The sequence below is a fragment of the Dreissena polymorpha genome, chromosome 3, assembly GCF_020536995.1.
Source record: "Dreissena polymorpha isolate Duluth1 chromosome 3, UMN_Dpol_1.0, whole genome shotgun sequence".
Lineage (NCBI taxonomy): Eukaryota > Metazoa > Mollusca > Bivalvia > Myida > Dreissenidae > Dreissena > Dreissena polymorpha.
Window position 1 is genome coordinate 59,494,711 of NC_068357.1, and position 25,834 is coordinate 59,520,544.

Consider the following 25,834-nt stretch of genomic DNA (forward strand, 5'->3'; position numbering starts at 1 on the left):
ATGTGGCCTCTAGAGTGTTAGCAATGTTTAACTAAAGACATAAGGAAAACTCCCCCGCCCCTTGGCGGCCATGTTTTTTCACTGATCTGGACCATTTTCGAACTCGTCCAAAATATAAATAAAACCAATGTTTTGACCAAGTTTCATGATGATTAGGCAAACATTTTGACTTCTAAAGTGTTCACAAGGTTTCTCTATAGCCATATAAGGAAAACTGCCCCGCCCCTGGCGGCCATGTTTTTCAACGGACCGGAACCAATTTTTAACTCAACCAAAATATCACTTAGACAAACATTTTGACAAAATTACATGAAGATTGGACTTCTACAGTGTTCACAAGTTTTTTTGTTTGTTTTTTTACCTAGTGACCTAATTTTTGACCCAGCATGACCCAGTTTCGAACTCAGTCGAGGTATCAATGTGACAAATGTTCTGCAAAATTTCATGAAGATCAGACAATAAATGTGGCATCTAGAGTGTTCACAAGGCAAAATGTTGACGACATACAACGCACAACGGACAAAAGGCAATCACAAAAGCTCACCATGAGCATGTTGCACTCAGGTGAGCTCAAAAGTTATGGCCAATTTTAAAGTTTTCAGACGGACGGACAGAAGCAATATATTTAACATTTAACCTTGAAGGATTACCTTGACCTTCACTTTTCACCACTCAATATGTGCAGCTTCACAAGATGCACATGCATGCCAACTGGAGCTTTGTCACAGACGTGACATATACCCCCACATAACGCATTGACACAGACTATTTTGTATGCTGTCTTCACAAAACAAGATAATACAATTTATGGCGATTTTTTAAGAATCATTATGCCATTATCATTTATAGCCATTTTGACCTTTGAACTCTTGAATTGTTTCACATGACAAGCCTTCCAATGACTTTGAACAAAATTGATGTACAGAGTCATTTTAAAATCTTACAATGAATGACATATTTATGGCCCAGACAAGATAATTTATTGCCATTTTTGACCTTTGAACTAAAACTACGAACTTGAGTTTGAAGATATCGACGTAATTCTTTCGCGCGACACACTGTCAAATGATGGTGAACAAAAGAGCCAACGATTTAAAAATCGCACAATAAACAACATAGTTATTGCCCAGACAAGCTCAATTATGGCCATTTTTTACCTTTAAACTCAAATTGTGCCCTTGTTCTTGGAAATATCGACGTAATTCTTTCGCCCGACACACTGTTCAATGATGGTGAACAAATGTGCCAAATGATTTTAAAATCTCACAATAAAAAACAAAGCTATGGCCCGGCCAAGCATTTGACCTTTGAACTCCCAAGTGTGACCTTGACCTTTGAGATATTGACGTAATTTTTTTTAACACGACACACCGTTCCATGATGGTGAACAAATGTACCGAGTCATTTAAAAATGTAACGATAAATAACATAGCTATGGTCCGTACAAACTTACAGTTTAAAACATACTAAGTGACCCCATGACCTAGTTTTTGACCTGGCATGACCCATATTCAAACTTGACCTAGACATTATCTACATACAACTACTGACCAAGTTTGGTGAAGATCGGATGAAATATCGGGACAGACCGACAAACGTGACTCCTATATAGCCCCCATTACCAATTGTAATAGGGGTATAAATATCAAGTTGCTATGTTCAATATTGAAAAAGTTATGGCCATTTAAGTTTTCGGCCAGATGGACAGACTGACTGACTGACGGACAGTTCAACTGCTATATGCCACCCTACCAGGGGCATAAACATATTCCACAATTCAACAATTCTTTTTCCATTTTTGTTTTTCCATAATAATGTTATGGACCCTTGCCCTTATCTGGGCCACTGTTCTTCCGGTAAGTATTTTTAGGGACCCCATTATTTTTGAGCCAGATGGCATTTTTTTTCTCTTAATTCATCTCTAAAAAAGTTCATGAAACATATGTTCTCTTCGCTGGCCCACTTTCGTTTCATTCCTTTTCTTGTCCCTGTCCCTAAAACAAGAATAGATATAAAAAAATAAAATAGCAATGAGTATCATGTCAGTGTTTTCTTCAGTTTTGGGGGAAAGGGGTCGGGTCCCCTGAGAGGGGGATAATTCACGTGTAAAAGGGGAAATTTCAATGCTAAGCAAGTAACATACAAAATCAAGTTGTAACACCATAATTCACCATACACAGAGAGAAAAACATTATTCCAACTTTTTTTGTCATCAACATGTTATGTTTATGTTCAAAGATCAACATTTTTTGGCTTTTCTGTGAATTATTTAAACGAGGATTTAAAATTGAACTACACTTCCAAGAGGGGAAATTTTCAAATATTTTTGGGAAAAATATACACTCTAAGCAGCAAACTTATTTGTTCAGTGACTGTAAGCCCTTTATTTTGTTGACTTTTCTACTGAATTGATCCTTGCACACAAAGTATCAACATAACAAGTCAGTGTTCTGCCGTGGATGCGCCATTGTGTTATTGTCGCAAAAAACAAATATTTGTCCCCACCCGTTTTCTGTATATGGGTCCGCGGGCGCACATGAATTAGAAATAAAAACTAATCGATTCAATTTGTAAGTCGGTAAAGTAATCGAGTGAATGTGTAACCAGAACAAACTATTTCATTGGACATGACGTCATTTCGCAGCCAATGGTTAATTTATTTAATATTAACACTCTATTTCATTGGTAAGTTAAGATTATAACAACCAATCAGATATCAAGGAAATTTCCGAACCTATCAAAATGGCTTAAAGTGACAGGCCAAAGAAAACAAAATCCATTTATTTTTTTTCCTCCGGCAAGTAAAATTAGAAAATATGACAATAATATTAACAACCCAACAGAGTCTTCCCAAGTCCCAACATCGTTTAGCAATTACGAAAAAAGTCTGCCCCTAAACGTACATTCCAAGAAAATTGGCTTCAAAAATGTCCTTGGTCACTGTTTGACAACAACAAAATGACATGCAGATTGTGCATAAAGCAAAAAAGAAAACGCCTTTACTATCGGTATTTCTAATTATCGAACAAGTACTTTGACATGCGGAGTCCAATGACCATAAATCTGTTCAAAGTTTTGTAAATATGTTGACAACTGTTTGACAGTGTTAAAAAGTTTTTTGAATGTTCCAGTTTTAATAACAATGTTACAACCTGACTGTAAGAAGTTTAAGCACGTTTAAAAGTTCAAGTTAAAGGTTATTAGTTTCCACACATTTAATTCTGCTACAAAAATATTTCTGTGTCCCCATATTTTTTCTTTTTGTCCCCACTTTTGTAATCCTAAAGGGTCCCCAACAGTAAAATTTCACGGCAGAACACTGCAAGTGATACAATGATTGAATATTGTAGAGCAAGGTTTTCCTGATAAAAATGCACAAAACCTGAACATGTTCGGAGGTAACATGAACTAACTGAAACTGTTTTAACACCAGTTTAAAACAATTTTTCACACATATAAGAACTGACAGTTCGCAGAACTATCATTTCTTGGAAGAACAAGTACTAAACATTAACTTTCATAGCAAACTGCCTACTTTGTACTTTACAAGGACTTTTACAAGCACATTGTTGTAACCCTGTAGATCACAGAGGAGGTCGTCTAGAGCATCACACTTGACTTGGACTACTCATTTACTTTAATACAGTCATGACATAAGACTCTGTCACATAATGATAGAAAATGCAGAGAAACCCGTCTTCAAATTTAGTTCATACCTTGAGGATTTGGCTGCCTCATTTCATCATGGGTCAGACTGGCTGGCCCTTCACTGTCAGCAGTTGACATGGACTCTGAAAGAACCAAAGTGAAACCTGTAGATTGCATATGATCAGCACAGTCAACACTGGCATGTTGTATCATGAGAGGCTCTGACTCCTGTACAGATTCTAGACTGTGGGTGTCTTCAACAGTTGCCTCAATGACTGTAAACATATAATGTCAACAGTGGGGTCTTGTATGTCTATTATCCATTGGTGGATCTTGCTGAAATCTATAGAAAACATGCATGCCCCCCATATGGGCTGTCCGTTGTAGTGGCAGCCATTGTTTGAATACGTTTTTTGTCACTGTGACCTTGACCTTTGACCTAGTGACCTGATAATCAATAGGGGTCATCTGCAAGTCACGATCAATGTACCTATGAAGTGTCATGATCCTAGGCAAAAGCGTTCTTGAGTTATCATCGGAAAATCATTTTACTATTTCGGGTTACCGTGACCTTGACCTTTTGACCTCAAAATCAATAGGGGTCATCTGCAAGTCATGATCAATGTACCTATGAAGTTTCATGATCCTAGGCCCAAGCGTTCTTGAGTAATCGTATGACAACCACCTGGTTGACAGACGGACCGATTGACATGAGCAAAGCAATATACCCCCTCTTCTTCGAAGGGTGGCATAAATATATATTGGCTTGGACAACAGAAAATTGTACTAGAATATATAGTCTACAGTTGGGTCATGTCTTTATCATCAATAGATGGGCCTTTATTATATGACAACAGAAATACCATGGGTCAGACTGGCTGGCTCTTCACTTGGCTCTCTCCTATCATGGGTCAGACTGGCTGGCTCTTCACTTGGCTCCCTCCTATCATTGGTCAGACTGCCTGGCTCTTCACTGTCAGCAGTTGACATGGACTCTGAAAGAACCAAAGTGAAACCTGTAGATTGCATATGATCAGCACAGTCAACACTGGCATGTTGTATCATGAGAGGCTCTGACTCCTGTATAGATTCTAGACTGTGGGTGTCTTCAACAGTTGCCTCAATGCCTGTAAACATATAATGTCAACAGTGGGGTCTTGTATGTCTATTATCCATTGGTGGGTCTTGCTGAAATCTATAGAAAACATGCATGCCCCCCATATGGGCTGTCCGTTGTAGTGGCAGCCGTTGTGTGAATACGTTTTTTGTCACTGTGACCTTGACCTTTGACCTAGTGACCTGAAAATCAATAGGGGTCATCTGCGAGTCACGATCAATGTACTTATGAAGTGTCATGATCCTAGGCAAAAGCGTTCTTGAGTTATCATCCGAAAATCATTTTACTATTTCGGGTCACCGTGACCTTGACCTTTGACCTTGTGACCTCAAAATCAATAGGGGTCATCTGCGAGTCATGATCAATCTACCTATGAAGTTTCATGATCCTAGGCATATGCTTTCTTGAGTTATCATCCGAAAACCATTTTAATATTTCGGGTCACCGTGACCTTGACCTTTGACCTAGTGACCTCAAAACAGGGGTGTCAATTGGCCAAAATCTAAAATCCTGAAAATAAGCCTATCGTTTGGGGGCCAGAGCAAAAAAGGGTTAATAATTCATGTAACTTTGTAAACTAGTGTTTATAACTTTGTAAACAATATGTCAAAGTAAAATAATTTGTGTTTAAAATAACATTTTGTGACAATAATCTTAAAATTCCAGAAAAAAATCCTCTGATTTATATCAATATCAAAATTGGTCCTTAAGGGCCAAAATCCTGATTTCAGGAATAATCCTGAACTTTGACACCTCTGCAAAATCAATAGGGGTCATCTGCGAGTAATGATCAATCTACCCATGAAGTTTATGATCCTAGCCGTATGCGTTCTTGAGTTATCATCCGGAAACCATTTTACTATTTTGGGTCACCGTGACCTTGACCTTTGACCTCAAAATCTATAGGGGTCATCTGCAAGCAATGATCAATCTACCCATGAAGTTTCATGATCCTAGGCGTATGCGTTCTTGAGTTATCATCCAGAAACCATTTTACTATTTCGGGTCACTGTGACCTTGACCTTTGACCTAGTGACCTCAAAATCAATAGGGGTCATCTGCGAGTCATGATCAATCTACCTATGAAGTTTCATGATCCTAGGCATATGCTTTCTTGAGTTATCATCCGAAAACCATTTTAATATTTCGGGTCACCGTGACCTTGACCTTTGACCTAGTGACCTAAAAATCAATAGGGGTCATCTGCGAGTAATGATCAATCTACCCATGAAGTTTCATGATCCTAGTCGTATGCGTTTTTGAGTTATCATCCGGAAACCATTTTACTATTTTGGGTCACCGTGACCTTGACCTTTGACCTCAAAATCTATTGGGGTCATCTGCGAGTCATGATCAATCTACCCATGAAGTTTCATGATCCTAGGCGTATGCGTTCTTGAGTTATCATCCAGAAACCATTTTACTATTTCGGGTCACTGTGACCTTGACCTTTGACCTAGTGACCTCAAAATCAATAGGGGTCATCTGCAAGTCATGATCAATGTACCTATGAAGTTTCATGATCCTAACCCAAAGCGTTCTTGAGTTATCATCCGGAAACCACCTGGTTCACGAACCGACCGACAGACCGACCGACATGTGCAAAGCAAAATACCCCCTCTTCTTCGAAGGGTGGAATAAATATATATTGGCTTGGACAACAGAAAATTGTACTAGAATATATAGTCTACAGTTGGGTCATGTCTTTATCATCAATAGGTGGGCCTTTATTATATGATAATAGAAATACCAAAGGAAATGTTTTGTTTTCCAAAAGCACTTCTAAAAGTGTTTTTTTATGCTTTTCGGTATAAGGTATGAGATGTACACAAAATAACAACACACATATCCCCCACTAAAATATGTTATAAGACCTGCTTACAATTTAAATCAGAAAATCTTCATACTTGCAAGTAAGTTATTTATCCTTTAAATCATTAAAATAACTCAGAAACAGAAATGTCTAATTGAGCATATAAACTATTTCATAAGGTGTCCAAATCTAAAGGTATTCCTATACTTCCTTTTTTTTAACTGGGCTACCATAACAATGACTCTGTTATGGACCACTTTCATAATACAAATGAACAGTGGCCAATGATCTATCATGGGTATAAATAACTATTTTACCTTCTTGATGGCCATCTTCGTCTTCAATTGGAAGAGGTAAATCTGTAAAAAATGATTTTTTATTTTAGAATTAACTATTTAGAAAAAAATAACCAGAAGTCACTCTTGATACGACAGTAAATATTTTCAATACTTCAAGGTTGTTAAAAAGTATTTTGTTGCATTAGCATTTCTTTAAGAGGATAAACAATTTTCAAGGCACATAAAATAGGTTTGCCTATTTTTACCACGTAAATTTTAGACTTATTGAATTAACGTGGCCAAAACAAGGGCCCCGCCTTTCAAACAATGTTTTACATCGTTTGTCTGTTCTCAAGCGCTCTGTTTTGTTCTGAAGAATGATCATTCAGTCGAATTTACTGACAGCCATAGGAGAGAAAGTAACAAAAATTCTCCATCCCAATTCAGTAAAATGAATTATATTAATAAAATTCTTATAATCAAACCTTCTACTACTATGTCCTTCATCTGCCTTCCCTTCCACTCATTGACTTTACCATTTTCAACAGCATACAACATCAGGGCAACCTATAAAATTTCAAGAAGACCATAATATTCCAGTGTCAACACTACTTCCATCATAACAACAGTAGCAATCCATAGTTCCCTGACCTCACTTTTTATTTCAATATCAATATAATTGAACACAAACGTTGCCATATGCTATTTTGTTGACAGCTTGTGAAAGTCTGCACAGTACCATATTTGTAAATTACACAGCCCTACAAATAATATAATCTCAATTATCTGCCACAACACTTAAAGAAACTAGAGCTTTGTCACAGACGTGACCTATACCCCCACGTGCCCCATCCACACAAGAGAATCTAATTAATGGCTATTTTTAAGAATTATTATGCCATTATCATTTATGGCCATTTTGACCTTTGAACTTAAAGCATGACCTTGACCTTGGAGATATCGACATTATTCTTTCCTGCCACACACCATCCATAACGGTGAACACATGATTTTAAAATCTCACAATGAACAACATAGTTATGGCCCAGACAAACTCATTCATGGCCTTCTTTTACCTTTGAACAAAGTGTGACCTTGACCTTCGAGATATTGACGTAACTCTTTCACGTGACACACAAGTCATATGACGGTGAACAAATGTGCCAATGATTTTTAAATCTCACAATGAACTACATAGTTATGGCCCAGAAAAGCTCATTTATGGCCATTTTTGACATTTGAACTCAAAGTGTGACCTTGACCTTGGAGATATCGACGTAATTCTTTCGCACAACACACCTTCCAATGATGGTGAAATGTTCCAACTGATTTTAAAATCTCAAAAGAACAACACAGTTATTGCCCGGACAAGATGAAATTCTTTGCGCGACACACCCTCCAATGATGGTTAACAAATGTTCCAAATGATTTTAAAATCTCACAATGAATGACAAAAGTTATGGCCCGGACAAGCATTTTACCCTTGAACTCCAAAAGTGACCTTGACCTAAGTTCTTGGAGATATCGACGCAATTCTTTCGCGCAACACACGGTCCCATGATGGTGAACAAATCAAAACCAAGTCAATTAAAAATCTAACAATAAATGAAATAGTTATGGTCCAGACAAACTTTGTGTTTAAAAGCACTAAGTGACCTTGTGACCTAGTTTTTTTACCAGGCATGACCCATATTCAAACTTGACCTAGACATCATCTAGATACAACTTGTGACCAAGTTTGGTGAAGATCGGATGAAATTTCGGGACAGACCGACAAAGTGACTTTTATATAGCCCCCATTACACATAGGTAAGTGGGTATAATTACGCTTTATATTAATGCTAGCTTGTGTGATGTACATGCCTTTAGATATTGCATTTATTGATACCATTTCGGTAAAAGAACTTAATTAATGAAAAGCTGGTCAGTGACCAAAATTCCCATTGAATAAATGAAGAAAAGCCACAATAATATAAAATAGTCAACAATGGCAACAAATTAGCAGACAACACTAAACAGTATGACAATGAGGGCTAAATAGACAAAACAACAATAACATGAACTGGAGAGTTTACACCTTGGCATGGACATTGGTTGTAGCACAAAACACACTCACAACAAGAGATGTGTTTGTAAGAAACACAATGCCCCTACTGTGCCGCTTTTTTTTATTTGACCTTTGACCTTGAAGGATGACATTGACCTTTCACCACTCAAAATGTGCAGGTCCATGAGATACGCATGTAATCCAAATATCAAGTTGCTGTTTTCAATATTTCAAAAGTTATGATCAAACGTTTAAGTTTTGGTAAAAGTTTTGGACACACACACACACCTTGACACGCACACACATACAAAGAAAGACAAGCCAAAAACAATATACCCCCGTTCATTCGATCCAGGGGGGCATAAAAAGCCATTAATGCAAAGCATACTAGTCAAAGTCAACATCAGATATGGTCTTACTGTGGCTGCCTGTTAAATTATTCTTTCTTTTAGCCCTCTTAGTTACAATATAGCATTTAGTTTTTCAAATATCTGTGTATGGAAAATTTAAAGATTTTTATTAATGAAATATATACCTTTGAGAGTTCCATGGTACTGGAAGACAACTGATAATATTCCTTGTGGGTCTTCACATCATGTCCCAGATGCTTTGCAAGCAATTTTAGTTCACCATGAGTCATGTCAAGAATCTATAAAGCATGTTAATTCTTGATTATATTCACAAATATGCAGTCATCATTCCAGTTTGCTGCCAATTTAACAATTTGTTTTGCATCTTCTACAGAAAAGATGTACACAAGAAAGCTTTTATCTGTATAGTTGTAGTCATTATGGTGCTCCAAATTCTTGTAATCACACCATGCATTTACAGAGTCAAAAATTTTGTAATGTTTAATTCTGAAAAAGCCAACACATGGTTTGGTATTTACATGATCCGCCATTTTGAAAATAGCTACTTCCTGTATATATGCCAAAATTTATGTTAAATATAACAATTGGATCTAACAATTTAAAATCAATTATTGGGTTCTCACAGATAACCATTTTCTGTCATACAAAAGCTGCCAAAATCAAAGGTCTCCATAAAAGTTTTTATTATAATTTATTCACAAATTGATGGCAAGCAAATTCAACATAATTACTTATTTCTGTATAAAAGCCGAAGTATACATGTATGTATGTATGCCATTAAACTGGAAGAGAATGTAGTATAATTGCTGAAAGTCTAAATAAATATTGTGCCATAATAAAGAAACCTTCAGGTCACAATATCTCATCTGTACAGGGATATGAAACAAAGACCATAATTCTTAAATGGCTTAAGCAATCCCATATTTGCACAACTAGACTTTAGAAGTAATTGTGAACGATTGTACCAGTTTGTAAAATAAAAAATAAGTACTGAATAATAAATAGAAAGTTCAATATTGAACCTTGAATGTTTCAAGAAATGATTTTTTATTTGACAAGGATAACACATTTGCATACATTTAATATGGCCATATTCGAACCAAAGCAAATACATGCATATAAAACAACACAACAATTTCTTGATTTAACAGCAAAGTTTAATATAAAATAACAAATCTATGTATCAAAGACTAAAGTAAACAAAAGGACTGCAATGGTCGCTCAAGGTATATTGACAGCAAGTAAGAAATGCTGAACCAATGATTGGCAAATCGCCATGACAAAGTAACCTTGGAACTTTTGAAGAATGTCTTATATGGTACCTGACAATATTTCTTACAATACTTCTTATACATGTATGAGACTCAACAGTATTTCTTATATGGGACCCAACAATATTACTTATATGAGACCCGAAAATTAGTGTAAACATGTTTATTTCTTATATGGGACCCTACGATGTTTATTACTTGTAAGAGGCCCAACAGATAACAGAAATACCATGGGTCAGACTGGCTGGCTCTTCACTTGGCTCCCTCCTATCGTGGGTCAGACTGGCTGGCTCTTCACTTGGCTCCTTCCTATCATGGTTCAGACTGCCTGGCTCTTCACTGTCAGCAGTTGACATGGACTCTGAAAGAACCAAAGTGAAACCTGTAGATTGCATATGATCAGCACAGTCAACACTGGCATGTTGTATCATGAGAGGCTCTGACTCCTGTATAGATTCTAGACTGTGGGTGTCTTCAACAGTTGCCTTAATGACTGTAAACATATAATGTCAACAGTGGGGTCTTGTATGTCTATTATCCATTGGTGGGTCTTGCTGAAATCTATAGAAAATATATATTGGCTTGGATAACAGAAGGTTTTGCTATTATGTTTACGTGACATGGTTTAGAAAAAAAGGCCATATGAATGTGACAAAAATAAATTGAGTTTTTAAAATGTTCTTAAAGTTCGTTCTTTTCCTATTCAGATAATGTACACGTTTTATATGATCAAATGAAAACTTGTTCAAACCTATAATTTTCAAGAGATGCTGTGTGAACTCTAAAAATGTTTTTATATCAATGCAACTATTTTGACGATATAATTTTGCAAGAAGTTTTGTCTGTTGTTTATTACTATACATGTAATATGGCCAATTTGTATTGTTACACGTTCTAAAATAAATGAATTAGCATAGTGATTAAATTTGTGTGATGTTTGTCTAAAATAATTTTTAAACGTCGAAAAATAATGCATATCTTCACAACGTCATTTCTCCGTTATTTGACGTTCACACAAAAGGGGCCTTTTTCAGAAACGCGCCACATATATATAAATATATAGTCAACAGTTGGGCCTTGATATTATTATCCATTGGTGGGTCTTACTGAAATCTACAGAAAAGTATATTGGACATTACAACTGAAGTTTTGCTGTTATGTATATCATAAGTTATAGTTTTTGTTTACAGTGTATATTGGTTCCTCTACCCAAACAGTGCACGTATGACCAAGAAAAATTTGACGAGGAGTAATATGTGCACTGGAGGGGTAGAGGAACCCATATACACTGTGACAAAAACTTATAAACAATTTTATAATACTTCAAATTCTTTAAAACAGCCAAAAAATCCTTCATTTAACGGACAAATATCCCTTTTTGCCATTCAAGATGTTAAAGACAATATCCACATGCCGCAACCCTTAATATGATGAGTAATAGAAGGGTGTCGTTTTTACGTACATATTATACGTGTATAAAAATGTATAACAACGGCAAATGCATTTCTGCAAAATATTTGAATGTCTGTGAACATGCCATAATTAGCTTTATGTTGTATTGTGTCATTGTATTCGTTGTGGATTCAGGGCTTTTTATCCTTCTTTGCGATTGGCATGGACATTTCTACAATTTTGACACGGCCAATTCACAATCCTTTCATGTCCGTGAATATTTACAAAAACGGCCGTTTTAAATCGTGAAAAACGGACTGTTCGTGCTCAAAACTGTAAAAAGAAGAAGAAGATGTTTAAAGAAAAAGTTAACGCACGCACGGACACACGACGGACACAGGACCATGACATAAGCCCCGCTGGCCAGATGGAGCTAAAAATAAATATATATTTTTTTTTAGGTGGAATTTTTTTAACCAGAAAGGGGAAACAAACAGCCTAGTTCGGCGTCTGTTATAGAAGGTAAAAAACCCGTTTCTAAAATGGGACCCAGCAATACTTCTTATAGGACCCAACAATATTTCTTATATGGTACCTGACAATATTTCTTACAATGCTTATTATACATGGGACCCAACAATGTTTCGTATATGGCACCCAACAATACTTCTAATATAGGACCCAACAATATTTCTTATATGGTACCTGACAATATTTCTTACAATACTTCTTATATGGGACTCAACAGTATTTCTTATATGGGACCCAACAATATTACTTACATGAGACCCGAAAATTAGTGTAAACATGTTTATTTCTTATATGGGACCCTACTATGTTTATTACTTGTAAGAGGCCCAACAATTCTTATTACATGTATTTAGGCAGAAATATTGCAATAATAAACATTGTAAACAACCTAATAAATAAATATTCTGCCCATTGGGAATTGGCAAAAATGACTTCGCAAACTGGAAATCTGAAATTGGAAATTCTGCAATCTGGTACAAAGATGGCGAAGATCACAGCTTAATTGCTTTATTCGTCCATTTAACAGATTTTAATGGCATAGAGGTTAAACGACTTTCGACAGCTCATTGGTGTTAATCTGTTGTGTAATGTCAATAAAGGTGTGAAAAACTCGCAAGTCATGTTTATAACATGTATTCCCTATCAGAGCAGTATGTGTAAGAAAAATAAATGAAATAATCCAGGCAATTTATTTCATGCTTATGCAGTGCAACTGTTAACAGATATTCACTTTCATTTTAACCCATTATCAGAAAGTACCACTCAAAATGTGCAGCTCCATGAAAAACACATACATGCCAAATATGAAGTAGCTTTCTTCAATATAGCAAAAGTGATTGAAAAATGTTAAAGTTGGCAGAAACAGACCAACAGGGGAAAATCCAAATGTCCCCCACTATAGTGAATGGGAACATAAACAATAAAATGGGCTGGGTGGTGGTGGGGGGGAGGGGGGTATAGTGTAAGGGTGTGGTGGTCATTTATAAGGTGGGGGGAGTCTATTGTGGTATGTCAGTTAAGAGTTGTTTTGTCAAATTATCAGTCAAATCTAATCATAAATAAAGAAGTTATGGCAATTTTAGCAAAATTAAATAATTTGACCTTGAGAGTCAAGGTCATTCAAAGGTCAAGGTAAAATTCAACTTGCCAGGTACTAGTACCCTCATGATAGCATGAAAGTATTTGAAGTTTAGAATCAATAACCTTGATACATTAGAAGTAAAATGGATCTAAACACAAAATTCACATAACCAAATCTTCAATTTTCTAAGTATGAAGGGCCCATAATTCCGTCAGAATGCCAGTCAGAGTTGCATGACTTTGCCTGCACAGTCCCCTTATGATAGTTAATAAGTGTTGCAAGTATGAAAGCAATAGCTTTGATACTTACGGAATAAAGTGGACCTAAACACAAAACTTAACCAAATTTTCAATTTTCTAAGTATTAAAAGGGCACATAATTCTGTCAAAATGCACGCCAGAGTTATCTAACTTTGCCTGCCCAGTCCCCTCTTGATAGTTAGTAAGTGTACCAAGTTTGAATGCAAAAGCATTGATACTTAATGAGAAAAGTGGACCTAAATCAGGGGGTTTTCAGCACTGTCTGCGCCTCCGGAAAACGGAGGCACTCCCAAAGCAAACGGACCCGATCCCAAACCAAAATATTAAAAAAAAGTCCCAACTTCCAAAAAAAAAATTTTTTTTCTTTAAAGAATGAAGTGTCTTATAACTTGTGTGACTAACCAGTGTTTGTTTTGGTAAAAAATATCTGCTATAAGGTTTTGACTGTTCAGTTCTTATCTCAGAGTGTAACTGTAACTAATAAACAAAAATGCAGTACTTGAATAAACGTTGAACACGCCCAATATTGCATCTGTTTATATAAAGAAGACAAAATAACAAATAAAAACAAATTTATTTGTTAAACTACTGAATTATTTAAGCATGATATATTCACTATTTTTTCCCAAATGAGCTGTTATATCGAAGCAAAATTTCCCAAAATGGCCAATTGTGTCGATAAAAAATTCCCAATTTGGTCAGACTCCTTTTCCCAAAATAGGCAGAAAAACCCCTGTAAATGCAAAACTTAATCGGACGCCTACGCCAAGGTGATGACAATAGCTCATAATTTTTTTTCAAAAAATAGATGAGCTAAAAATGAAAACATGCAAACTAACATGAAAATTAAATCTTAACAAGCAGGCTGTAATGATACCTTTGAATTTGATTTTGCCATTCACTGGATAATTCAAGTATCATATACATGTTTGCCCTAGGTGGCAGACCATTTAAAGCGGGTATATACGATCTTGTCAAATATTTATTAATTAATATAAAATGTGCAAAAAACTTATTATACATATATTTCAATATAAACTAAATACAAGTAAAGAAGAACATTTGTCGGAAAATGCGAAATAAGCAGAATATTTAAAATTGAAATCGAAAAAGCCTGTACAGTCGAATTCGCCAGCATGTATATCATGCATGTAAGATGTGAATCTAAATTTAGTTTAACGGTTCATTTTAAATTCCTGCAGCGATATTGATTCATACGACACACGAACACTTACTTAAAAGACGAATGCATCGGTTATTGTAGGAAAATATGTACGAATTATCTTCGTCACAATCAGCTTGGTGCGCAAGTTTGCATTTGCTGCATTTTATGAAATTCATCTTAAATGTATCATTTTTCTTGCATATTGCGTGTTATTATAGCATATTTGTTTCAATATATTACAATTTAACGCATTTAAAAATCGAATATACCCGCTTAAAGTTATGTTGCTTTTTTCCTAAGAGATGTACATGAATATGTGTGCCAACTATCATTTGCATACTTTTGACAGTATTGAAATTATCATAACTATTTATCAGCCTTGAAAAAAACTGACAACCATGATGCGAAGTTGGCCATAAAAACTTATTTTCTTTGAACGTTCTGCTAAATTGTATTTCACAAGATTGGCTTACTCAATAACTAGACAATTTAAACAAGAATATTTACCTACTTACTTCCCAATATTACCATTCAAAGTATCATTACATCCATTCAAAACTGTGAACTAAACATACCATTGGCTTTCTTTTCCTACAAATTATTGCAAAAGTAACTTAATATTGATTTTATAAAAGGTACCAGATAACACAAGACTAAACAAAAGGTCCAACAAGATGTGTTTGTGAAACACAATGTCCCCCTATATGACGTTTGACCTTGAAGGATGACCTTGACCCTTCACCACTCAAAATGTGCAGCTTCATGAGATACACATGCATGCCAAATATGAAGTTGCTATCTTCAATATAGCAAAAGTTATTGCAAAATGTTAAAGTTGGCGCAAACCAACCAGCAGACCAACCAACCAACCAACAGACCAACAGACAGGGCAAAAACAATATGTCCCCCACTACTATAGTGGGGGACATAAAAAAGCCCAATATTGCTCAACAGCTATAATAAAGATTGCTGAACTCTTATTGATTTGTGGGGTTGATTAACTTGGAACATAAGATGAATCTGATAGCTCATTAATTTTTGTAAAAGATGTGATCTCCAAGGAAGGAGCAAATTTAACCAAAGGGGCATTATTTAAACAATCCTGATAGTGGACCAATTAGAGACGCTAGATACCAAATACAAATGTATAAATGCTCTTTCCTTTTTGTTACAGGGAAAAAATAAGAATGTGGCGTCTCATCAGGATCCAAACTGTTTGCTATTCTAATAATATTCTATGAAAAAAACTCGAAGAAAATGCTAATTTTTGAAATTCAGCAGATGAATTAGAGCAGGAGACACATTTCCCAGCATGCAAAGGGTTAACAGCTGTTTTTGAGGATACAATTATGTTAGCGAAAAGCCATAAGCTGTTTGATGACAAAAGTTATGTTAGTAGTTTGACATCCATTCATGTGTGCTTCTTCATGATAATGGCATCATCTATTTATTAAATATGATGTATATGATATAACTAACCTTCCATGGTAGATCAGACACACTATAGTCATAAAGAAGCTCCTCTCCTGTCTGAATGTCTCTTTGAGCAAATAAGCATAGGTATGGTTTTTGTGTGTTCATTTTCAGCACAAAATAATTGTAGATGTCACTATCTATTAATGTAGGAAAGTCCATTAAGTCACTACTCAAAAATACGTAATAGCCAATATGGCGGCGCCCATATTATCGATTCTGGGATTGTCTATATTGCGGAGGATACTGGCAGTGGTCAATGTATAGTGATTGAGCATGCCTGTATTTACGTCATCGTCCAAGATGGTGGCAAGCAGAAAAGAAATTACGATGAACGGCAAAATGATAAATAACATTCGAATTAACAACGGATACCATATGGTTATAAGGAAATAATTTAATGGGTGTGTCAATTAACGCTCAAGACTAATTTTGAGATTAAAACAACACATATTTAGTAGAAATCTGCACAGTGAATGTGTGTCACTGAAACCAGTGTTAGAAAATTGCAGTTCAGTCTACTAGCAATATATTTTAATTATATGGGTCTCAACATTAGTCATTAGGTGTAAACATGTCTACTTCTAATAAAGGGCCAGGCCCAACAATTTTCATTACTTATATGGATACCTAAAGTGTTAGTTATACATTTAATGTTAATTAAATTATAAGGGACCCTAGAATGTCAACTTGTATCTTTTATGTTGGACCCAACGATGCTTTTTACGTATATGGGACCCAACAATGTTTCTTATATGAGATCAAACAATATTTCTTACAATACTTTTTATATATGGGACCCAACAATGTTTCTTATATGGGACCCAACAATACTCTTATATAGGACCCAACAATATTTCTTATATAATATGGTACCTGACAATATTTCTTGAAAAATTTCTTAAATATGGGACCCAACAATGTTTCTTATACGGGACCCAACAATACTTCTTATATAGGACCCAACAATATTTCTTATATGGTACCTGACAATATACCTTATATGGGACCCCACAATATTACTTATATGGGACCCAACAGTATTTCATATATGAGACTCAACAATATGACTTATATGAAATCTGAAAATTAGTGTCAACATGTTTATTTCTTATATGGGACCCTACAATTTTTATAACTGATAAGAGGCCCAACAATGTTTATAACATGTATTTTGGCAGAGGAAGAAGTATTGCAATATTGCAATATCATCTGTTTACCACCACTGTTTCCCTTTGAAAGAAAGGAAGTATCTGAAGAGAAGGGGAATGGGAAGCTTGGTATTAGTTTATAGCCGTGTGGATACATAATTATGGCTGAATGTTACTGCTTCTGTTACTGATTATCATAAAAGCTTTAAAGCAACAATCAATATTCCATTAAAAATTTCCTGTGTATTTTGGCAAAGAAATATTAATCTTAGTCCTTTACAGAAGACACAGAGGGAAAGTTTTGAAAAAAAAATCGGTTAAAAAATAATACAATATAAAGAAGTGAAACTCCAGCTGCTGGAGCAGTATTGAATTTTCATTAAAAACAATTAGTAGGTCCTTTATTTAAGGCAAGTGACCGATTGCCCAAACAGTACAAAACAGCACAATACAGCACAATACAAACCAACATAAACACAAAATATGAATAAAGCTGGGGTCACCGCCTTGGAACGGTCAATGCAAAGCATTGGGGGTTTAAACCTGGTTATAGAGCGCTCAACCTCACACTTGGCCCAGCAATATTCATAATACATTTAAGTGTAAATAAAATGTAATGTCATAGCATTGTTACTCAAATTAAACAATAATAAAAGGGAATTAAAACGCATTCAATTTAATTGCTATTTAATTACTCAATTGCATTGAAGATACAAGAGTAACAGAATTACAACTTTTTGACGAACGATCAAATAAAACTATTAACAATTGTCAACTACATTCCTTCTTTATAGAAAAGATTTGAGAATATAGAATCATAGAGTTAATATCTCAGATAATCATCGCGCAAAATACAGGAAGAAGCAGCAATAATGGGTGTGAAAATTCCATATTACATAGCTTGGTTGTTTATGTGACTGCTAAACAAATTACAAGGCATTTTTCATGAACAATTCCAGGGAACAGTTAAGCATTTGAAACTTGAAATGTTTTATTTTATTCATAAACCCATGTGGGACAGACAGACAGACACAGTGATTGCAGTATAGCTCCAATCACTTGTGGTAGGGGAAAGCCATATAAAAAAGCTACAGCTTTTAAGTGGAGCAAATAATGGTTATTACATGTAATTAACCTTCGGTTTATGACAATTTATTGCAATTTTCCTCCAAAAGTGCCCGTCACATGGTATTTTTCCCCTTTTGAAAGGTATCCCGTATCCCAGAGTCAATTGTTTGTTTGCTTAAAGGATTTGATGCCCATTTTATTTGTTCAAACATATAAAGGCAAAAACATGTAGTGCCAGCTGAAATTGAAATTAACAAACAAGATTAAATGACTTAAGGTCAAGGTCAAGGCTACAAAGAGGAATCTTAAATGATGCACAGTACCAACTCCAGGGATTTTCTTAACTCTTTCAGTGCTGGAACTGAATTTTGAAGGCCTTTGCAAACAGTTTGGATCCAGATGAGACGCCACAGAATGTGGCGTCTCATCAGGATCCAAACTGTTTGCTATTCTTATAGTATTCTTTGAAAAAATTCAAAGAAAACGCTAATTTGAGAAATTCAGCAGACAACATTTTAGTAGACGACAAATTTCCCAGCATGCAAAGGTTTAAGAACTTGACTTCCACTTGCACAGATCCTAGGCCCAAGCGTTCTTGAGTTATAATAATCATCCGGAAACCACCTGGTGGACGGACCGACAGACCGACATGTGCAAAGCAATATACCCCCTCTTCTTTGAAGGGGGGCATAAAAATCAGTTACTTGTTTTATTTCTGCATAAACAAACTGTTGAGTGAAACATCTATCAGACATGAAAATCATGCAAGATTAATACATGGCTCTATATCTAACATAAATGATATTTAAATTTTCATAATATTTAATGATTAATCAAATAACTGTAGAGAATGAAATTTTGAAAGGCCTTATTACTCACTTAATGTCATAAAGACTAGTCACTTTAGGGAGAAGTTCTGCAAAATCTCAAACAGAAGAAGGAATAACGTTGGTCCAGTTCTTTAAGATTATTAAATTGTGTTTTGGAAACAGTCAATCTTTAGAAAATTGAAAACAGTTTAGACAAATGATCGTTGTTGGCAATGTTATTGAAACGACCATACTATTGACTGCTAGCCGCTGACAATCGAACTGGACGGGGCTTTATAATCAATAATCGAGGTGACTGCCAACAGCTGTTGTGTTGGAATGTATTTGAAACTCTGACCTTTGGGCAAAAGAATTTGGTTGAATTTAGATTGATCAGGTTTAATGCCTTCTTGAACCCAAATTAAGGTCATTTTGCAAGTGGTCAGGACATGAACCAGCTTTCCTACTTCTTGTGACCAGTATTAGCCAACCACAAGTGACCCACTTCTTCCCAACTTGATTCAGAGGTTGGGGAAGAATGACCTACAATACAATGTTACAATGTTCGGGAACCAATCTCTATGAAGAAACTTATCCTACCCCCAGATTCAAACCTAAAAATTGACAGTCTGGCGCTCTATCAACTGAGCCATCAACTCAGCTAGCTGGGCAGGCCCAAAACATTTTGGATTAAAAAAATCAATGCACAGAAAGCAGAAAGCATACTTCATTTTTAGCATATGATCATATAACCGGACATTACCTAACTTTGGTTCCTAAACATCAGTAAATTACAGACTGCGCATTGCGATAAATAGTTGATATTTTAGATGATATTTAATATATAGCATCTTCAAGGTCTGTTCTTTAAAACGCACTGATTGAGTCGTAATGGAAAAGACTCTTTGTCAAACATTTCGGTATGTTTTGCTGACATTTATATACAATTTTGTTGATTTCTGTCTCGTTTCCAAATCGAGGTTAAACATTGTTCGCGGCCACATGCTAGTATAACTATGTTGGCAAGCAAGAAGTTTAAGCATTAATTTTAAGGCCATTTAGTAGTCCTGCCTGCAAAAGTCCATTTCAGTTTTGATTCGTGTTTAAAGATTTTGCAGCACCTTAAATGAAATAAAGAATAAGGACAATAACAGATCAAGCGTGATAATATGCGTATTGCTAATATATTATATTAAAATATATGAAAATCTTGTTGATTCTTACAATTAATGACATCAATCTTATAGTTTTATTTATGATCCATGTTTAATATCGATGATTATATATGATTCAAATAATTTCATGGTTTTTAACACGCCCATATCTTTCTGATCTATTTAGGATTTTCATCAGATATTTCACACAAGAATACAAGATCACATATAGAAAACAATCAATAACAATAACAAAAACATGAATATTATTTATAACTGGCAATATAACTTGGTCCTTGTAAACAACAAAGTTCATGTTTCGACAGTTTAAATAATATGTTAAATGCCCCCCTCCTTGAGTGGTTTTGATCATGTGATCCGTTATAGCTACAACTGATCCGTTAATGCATGAATTCTGCGGCGAAAAAAAGGTAACACAAATACATTTTGGATTTGACAAGGCGGACAGTCGCTCCAACATTATTTTGCCAACCCGGCTAACATCTATAATTAACAGACAATTAAATTTGCCAACTTGTTAACAGAAAGCCAATTTAACATGAGCGGATCAATGTGATTTTAATAAATCAATTTACTTATTAAGAAACTATGTTACAGTTGGTCGATTCTTTAAATGTAATTTAGCAATCTGTGAAAACAATATGTATATATTGTAATGTCAATATTACGCCAATAATTTACTACCAACATGGAACTTCTAACAAACAAACGCAGTCAGTCTGTGCTATGCTTAGAGGGTCACTCGTACTCAAAGAAGCACATGTCTAAGTCAACCATATGATGGTTATGCAGTAAATCGAACATGTCTGTACAGTCGAATTTGCCTGCATGTTGCATTTTATGAATTTCGTCTTCAATGTATAATTTTTCTGGTATAACATTCTATCAATATATAACAATTTAATTCTTTGCTATTATATAAATATAATCGGTGATAAAACGCGTAAGAAAGAAGACGGTGAGCCACTGACAGACACAAAAGACCTTTTGTTTGGATGTTTTTTCGTTTGTGTATTTTGTGTATATATATGTTTATAAATGTCATATAAATGTCATATCATAAAAACAAATGAAATTAAGAACAACATATTTGCGGTTTTTATGTTTATCCCATTCGCAAAATGGCACTTACATGTATTCCAATAAATGTAATGTAGGAAATGTAATGTTTTGAATTGGCTAACTGTCAACAAGTTGGCAAAATTAATTGTCGGTTAATTATAGGTGTAAGTCTTTGATAGGCATATAGAACGTTTTGCCGTTGAATAAAAATAATGTAGGAGCGACTGTCCGGGTTGACAAAATAATGTAGAAGCGATTGTCCGAGTTGGCAAAATAATATAGGAGCTACTGTCCGCCCTATCAAAACATTGTAGGAGCGAATGTCCGCCCTGTCAAATTTAGCGTTAGCTAAAGAAACTTCAGCGTACAGTTTATATAGTATTGACATATCTGTACGCTGAAGTCAACCCTGTATCGAAAGTCAACCAGAGTGGTGACAGATTTATGTCACGCTATAAATCAAAGACAGTATGTTTTCTTGGATACATTCCTTCATATATTGGTGAATGAATATAAATTACTGCATCGGGGCATATTTTAAGATTCAAATGTTTCAAATGCATCTTACAATAGATGAAAATAACTCTCATCAGCCTGAAAGTCATAATTTTGCACCATTGTCGCTTTGTCATGTGACGAGTTTTCATTTGGATACTTTCGGATCGACCTTGACATTTTTTGCTGGAATTGTAAACATTACTTTCGTTTTCTGAAATCTATTATTTGTGATTAACAAGTTACGTCTGGTGGATTTAAACACTGATTTCAAAGTGAATTTGGTAATTTTGAATATTTTGTACATTGATTTTGTATTTACACTACAATTTGTTTACAAAACAAGCAAGAATAATTATAAAAAAAACGGGAAATGTCTTTCTGAATTTGTAAACAATTGAGCACATGGTTTGTTACTAAAATAGAAATAACATCATATGACCGTGAAATCTCAGGAGATTCGCAGTTCAATCATGTGTGTCACGTCACTGTTTTTCTCGATAGACCAGTTGAATGTTATTGTTTACATTCGGGATTTTCCGCGCATGCGCACTGGCTGGTTGGCAAAAAACACTGGTTACAGTAACGTAAAACATGTATACATGTCGTTTGTTTAGTCGATAAAACGATACAAAAATCCGAAATAAACATAAAAACTCTTAAATAATAGTGCAAAAATATAATATTTAGTACCAATAAATGTATTTTCATAAATATAATTACCTCTGTATAAAAATACATATTAATAATATTAATACATCAGACTAAAAACTGGCAATCCAACAAAACAAAACAATAAATATTCTTTCATATTTTTTGTGATTGTAAGATTTTGGTAAATTATATTTCAAAGATAATAACACATACATTAATTTGATTATAATTATAAGTGGTGCAGATATTGTTATTGTTCATAAGCGAACGAAGGTGCAAGAGGGGCATTTAATCAATTATAAAACGAAGCCCTAAAAGCGGAATACATTACAATTAATAAACATTGTAGTAATTTTATTTTACATGGAATGAATTACCGTTTCGTTTCCATCGAATGACAATATCATAAAGTTTAGCATACATATGAAAAACAAGAACTGCATATTAAGCAAATTAAACTGTCTTTGCATGCACTCTCTTTACTGGTGGTAAGGAGTGATAACAATCTAGCATTTTATGATAAATATATCTATATATTAATTTATTTTACGCAAGTATTTTTTACCCTTTTGTTGTTTGCTTGTTTTCATGTCATTTCATACACTACAGAAACGTACAATCTTAACATGAATAGCCGAGTTTACATTTGCCGGTACTCGTTAAATACGTTAATTGTGTAGCAATGAAATTGCACAATATTTTTAATTTATAGTTATTAACACTCTATTATTATGATTAAACAGGCTAATATATACATACACTAATTCCTGTTAATCCATTTCGGACAAATATCTTCATTTTTTAATATGTTCAAATATTTTATTAAAGCAACTGTTTCGTATTTTGGCTTTACAATTTTGCTTAGATGATCGCTCAATATGCCAAGAGATGACATGGAGGTATCATAAATGATGTTTAATGACCAGACACTTGTATGCCACATGTGGTTTATGCAGTGGCCAAGAATAGGTCCCTGGATTTATCACACCATGTGTTCTTTGTAATTGTTTGGACAGTATCCGATCATAACGAGATAATCGCTTTATGATGAACAAAAGTGCAATAAAACACCGGGTTAAAAACGCTGAAACAAAGAGTGTCAAAATTGGTGTGAATAATTAAATAAAAACAATTACATTTATCAAGAGAATTTATTTAATGTGTAACAAGGCAAGTTTTTACAGGCATGTTCAAATCAGTTACTATATGTTGCGTACATAAAGTCGATCTATTTGCTGTTTGTTTACATCCTTATTTGTGTTCGTTCATTAAATTTGTTTTATTCTGAAAAAATTTCAATATCAGAGAATTTTTTATCTAAAAAATGGTCGCGAAGATGTGCCAAGTAGAGATTTTTATGGTAACTGCATACCGTGCTCGTATATTGTGTTCCACTCCAGATTTCGTTTATAGTAAAAACAAATAATAACAACAATATAATCGTTCCAAAAATGCATTTCCTTGCACGCTTATGTTTAATTCAGACATAGTTAGTAAAATTATATTTGATATAGTGCATGATTATCAATAAAAACGATTATTATTTCAACTTTCTCTATAAGCGCTTATATGAATTTCACCTCTTTTGCCAACCAGTGGGCGGAGTGTAATATTTGCAGGTGCGCGTGACTTCACTCGTCAACTGGTCTATATGTTAGAGCAGAAAAGATAAATGTTAAATGTTTAAGATAGTATTTTGTAAAAAAACATATCAGTTAAATGTGAAAAATGTCAATCTTTCCAATAAAGACATAAAGTAGCTGATTTGAGCCAATAACTGCTTTTACAAGCTGTTTTGGAGCGGTCTTTGTTAACTGTCAACTTTTCGTATATTCCTGGTTGACTTTCCTACTGGGGTTGGTCCATAACTTTAATGTTGCGCCATTCAAAATTCATAGAACGCGAATATTAAAGTTATTGAAGCCAGAACTAATTTAGCGTAGGAGCGATTGTTTGTGGGAGCGTTTGTCTGGAAACCTTATCAAACTGATGTAAAAGAAGTCTTAAACCATTTATTGCTTTTCCCCAGAACAACTTTATTACGCTACTGATCCGGTAATAGTAACATGACTGTACCACTAAGGCTAGTCCAACTGTCTTGTGTGGTTAAAGATTCTGTTCTTTTATAATTTATTTCCCCAGTCTAACCATTGCAGTCAGCCTAAAACATATATTGAACTTGTATCGCATGGAAATGATCTAATGCTACAATCATGCTTGCTTTCATGAATGTCACTATATCTGCATTAAATGCAGATTATAGGTTACATTTGTTTGTTTGCGGTAACAAGGTTGTCACCTAAATTCGTGCCACGGCTTTACATGTTTGAAATATGTTTTCATTGTCAGCAAACGTTTCAGAAACTGTGTCCTAATTATTGGTTGCAGTTTCAGTTTAAATTCAGTCATTTGCAGAATAATTTTAATAACCAAAAATATAAATAAACCTAATAAATATTATCGCCACTTACCTTTTTAAGTTTAACCGCGAAAATTGGCAATTTTTATTACAGAGTTGTCGTTCGTTGCTATGCTGGTTCCCGGTAAATCACTGCGCCGAGGTTGGTCAATCTCATACGCAGTGGCCTCCCTTATTCTAGAAAAAGACATTAATGATTGGCGAATGCCCAAGGGAAGTAACTGCTGTGTGGAGTTTGACCTAATGTGTGCTAATGGGAGATATAGGCCCGACAATTCGAGTAAAATTACATATGCAAATTTGAATTTAAAAATAGTCATGAGTATGTTAAGCAGCCTTTTTTTAAGTGGGTCTTCAACTGTCGGGTCCAAGGGCCCGATAATCGACTTTGGGACCCGACAATCGACTAAAGACCCAAACAATACGGTCGTAAAATGGACGTTTGACCCACATTTTACCCAATCTGAAACTATATATATATATATATATATATATATATATATATATATATCTTATATATATATATATAAATAAATGGTACGTTATGTTTGGGT

The 25,834-nt window shown here is 34.8% G+C and overlaps 1 protein-coding gene across 3 annotated transcripts; it reads right to left on the reverse strand.

Moving 5' to 3' along the window:
• Positions 1 to 339: 339 nt before the first annotated feature.
• Positions 340 to 25,598, reverse strand: LOC127874364 (uncharacterized). 3 transcript variants are annotated; one of them, XM_052418636.1, is made up of 8 exons: positions 25,333 to 25,598; positions 10,775 to 10,906; positions 9,439 to 9,552; positions 7,342 to 7,423; positions 6,896 to 6,937; positions 4,512 to 4,643; positions 3,717 to 3,791; positions 341 to 1,994 (listed from the first exon to the last, which is right to left on the reverse strand). In XM_052418636.1, exons 2-8 carry the CDS (start codon positions 10,775 to 10,777, stop codon positions 1,879 to 1,881), a joined length of 564 nt encoding a protein of 187 aa, XP_052274596.1. In that variant the 5' UTR covers positions 10,778 to 10,906; positions 25,333 to 25,598; the 3' UTR covers positions 341 to 1,878. The 3 variants fall into 3 exon arrangements, with proteins under 3 accessions (XP_052274598.1, XP_052274596.1, XP_052274597.1); XM_052418637.1 differs by lacking the exon at positions 25,333 to 25,598 and having other exon boundaries at positions 10,775 to 11,377; XM_052418638.1 differs by lacking the exons at positions 4,512 to 4,643; positions 6,896 to 6,937; positions 7,342 to 7,423; positions 9,439 to 9,552; positions 25,333 to 25,598 and having other exon boundaries at positions 340 to 1,994; positions 10,775 to 11,409.
• Between the last annotated feature and the right edge of the window lie 236 nt (positions 25,599 to 25,834).

Excerpts from the sequence above, each read along its gene's own strand:
- LOC127874364 (XM_052418636.1), bottom strand. Across the intron at positions 3,792-4,511 it reads GCCAGCCAGTCTGACCCATG|AGTCCATGTCAACTGCTGAC; the intron begins GTATTTCTGTTG and ends TGGTTCTTTCAG. Across the intron at positions 1,995-3,716 it reads GAGGCAGCCAAATCCTCAAG|GGACAGGGACAAGAAAAGGA; the intron begins GTATGAACTAAA and ends TTCTTGTTTTAG.